We start from the raw sequence: 2,896 nt of genomic DNA, 5'->3' as shown, positions 1-2,896 counted from the left end.
AAGTTTATTCATAACTCAATATTATTGGACACCCCAGTCAAGTGCATCCAAATAAGGTCATTGCCTCTAATGGATTAATTTCCCTATTTCATCACAATATTTCACTTCTTATAACAACAATTTTAAGATTTAAAATATAAAAAATCACCAAGATTAGACACACTAAAAGTCTTGCTTCACTCATTGATACCTTTCGTGTAAGAGTTGAACTGACATGCAAAATATAGCTTTTTTGTTTTTTCTTCTTAAGAAAATGGATGAGGAAATGGGGAAACATTTTAGCATTGTTTTTAGAAGGTAAATGATAATTTTCCTAATAAGTTATTTATTTATTTATTTTATTTTATATATTAATTGAATACAAGTGAAACGTACATTTGTAAATAAAATTATAAATATTTTTTAAGTAAAAATAATCATTCATATCATCATGTCTTTTATATTCTTAAATACATATAAAATCTATTTATTTATATTTCTTCCTTGTAATTTAATATTTTTTAAACTAGATAAAAATTTAGTTAAAATTTTAAATTATTAGTGTTCGTTGTTAATTTTTTTAATATTACTATTTATGTTTAATGAAAAAAATTAATTATAATATTTACCTAAAAATTTGATAATTCTAGAAACTTTTTGTAAATGATAAAGATAATAAAAAAGGGAGGGTACATTTAGCATATTTGGGTTTATAAACTAAAAAGATAAAATAAAAATAAAAAGATGGGTATATTTAGTAACATATATGGGTTTATAAAATAGGGAAGAGTACTTTTGAGAGTTACTATTTTTGGGCACTTCAGGATTTTATTTTATTTTATATTTTTTAAAACTGTGCTTTAAGGCTAGAATAACTAAGAGTAAGGACACCAAATGTTTATTTATTTTTTTAAAATTTTATTTTTCTAAAAATTTGGGCCTCAAAACATAATTTTCCTTTAGTTTTATTTGATTTTGATACACCTTTCATGTATTGAAAGTTATAATATATACTAATTAAAGTTGACAAGTTACTAAATTTTTTTGCCCACATGTGTTTGTGGTGACATATACAAGAAATATATATTTCAAAAGTTGGTTTTAAAAATGAGCCACTAAATCTCATAGGAATCTTCTTTGTAAATAGTTCAACTATTAAAATTGGTTAACAAATTTAAATAGAAGAAAAATGTAAAGAAAAGAATGATTCAAATACATTGAATGATTCAAAAGTGCGTGTGATTCATGTAAAGAAAATAATTTCTCGTGCTTTGATTTTTATTTTTTATTTTTCAAATAATACACATTTTATTTCAAAGGATTTTAGAATTGCAAAACCATTCAATCGTAGCATGGAACTCCTAATAATCAACTTTATTATTAGAAATAAGAACAGAAAATAGATAAAAAGTAGTGGTATGGAGATGGAGTGTGATCAACATTGATAAATTTTACTTGGTGCTCAGAAATATCGAACCATCCTTACAATGAGTTAATGACATATTCAATAATTTTCTCTGATGGCTCGGTTAACTACATCAAGACTTGTTCAACCCATAGAAGGATATTTGGGTTAAACTCTGGTGTCACCGTAGCTTCCTTCATTTATATTCCACAAGATATTGCAAGTGGGGAAGTTGACTCACAAGTCCTTCAAAGACGCGTTCAGCAAGATATTAGAATACAAGTTCCCTCTTTTGCGCCCAGCAATATTTCTTTGGCTTTAGAAACACACAGACCAAAATCATGGAATGGAGGATGTTCAAGATCACCCTCATTTCAGCTCGAAATCTTGATGTACGGGAAACACAAAAAACGAAGGTTTACGCAAAGATTTCAATTGCAGGCCATCCCAACACGGAGAAAAGAACCCCAGTGGACAAGAAAGGCGGGGCCAACCCAGCATGGAACTTCACCACTACATGCATGATAGGGAAGCAGGCTGTTGAACATGATGTTGTTAAGCTTGAGATCAAATTATACCGCAGCCGGGCCCCTGGAGACAAATATATTGGGAAGGTATGTGTATCGTTCAAGGAACTCTTTAATCTGGAAAGGACACTTTGGGGTCGTCTGAGAACACTTTTTAGTTGTCCAAAGGGAGCTGGAGTTGGCAAGACAGTGAAATACTCGGTGAAAAAAAATGGTGGTTCTGATTCATCAGGAGTGCTGAAATTTTCATACAGATTTGGGGAAGTAGTGATTGTTAATCAACCATCCGGACATGGAAGTACTTCGCCGTTGGTAGCCCAGTTGGTGGTGCTGTTTATAAGAGTTGTGATTGCAGCAGCTCTGTCGATTGATATTCCATTTTCTTGGGTAGGTGTTTAATTCCGGCCGCTGATGTGATTTTTCTTCTATATTTCTCTTGTATTGGCCCTTTAGCATTCGTAATCATCATTTTCTTCAGCATGCGCGGACGTTGAATGATGGTGGGCCCTATGTCAATTAAGACAAACCTCGTTTCCTTGCTCTTGCACTATAATTCTTATGATTGTTACGTTACATACTTTGTCTTGTTTGCTGTTGTTTTATGAGTCAATTTATAGGACAGGAGTGGATATTTAAGCTTCTCATTTCTTATAAACATGCGTTGAAGCAATTGCTTCTATGTTTTATTCCAAATAATACTATTCTGAATTAACAAATGTAAAATTATGGTAATTATGAATAATTTTTATATTATAAATTATAAATTAATAAAAATAAAATTATTACAATTAACTTTAATGATAGTTATTAAATACAAGACAAATATAAATAAATTAATAAAATTATTAATAATTTTATATAAAAATGCTTATATATATATATTATAATTTTTTGAGTTTTTATGAATTATTTTTATCAATTTTCACTTATTGGTATTTTGTGTCAAAATATCTATTGATATGTTTCCAATATATTTAGATATATC

General features: G+C 29.0%; 1 protein-coding gene across 1 annotated transcript; it reads left to right on the top strand.

Annotated features, from left to right (window-relative positions):
- The first annotated feature begins 1,725 nt into the window (after nt 1-1,725).
- LOC104882778 (uncharacterized) lies at nt 1,726-2,310 on the top strand. Its single transcript, XM_010667142.1, has one exon. The coding sequence runs from the start codon at nt 1,726-1,728 to the stop codon at nt 2,308-2,310; it is 585 nt and encodes a 194-aa protein (XP_010665444.1).
- The last annotated feature ends 586 nt before the right edge of the window (nt 2,311-2,896 follow it).

Source organism: Vitis vinifera, chromosome 18 (assembly GCF_030704535.1).
Source record: "Vitis vinifera cultivar Pinot Noir 40024 chromosome 18, ASM3070453v1".
Classification (NCBI taxonomy): domain Eukaryota; kingdom Viridiplantae; phylum Streptophyta; class Magnoliopsida; order Vitales; family Vitaceae; genus Vitis; species Vitis vinifera.
This window is presented reverse-complemented; position numbering and strand designations above follow the sequence as displayed.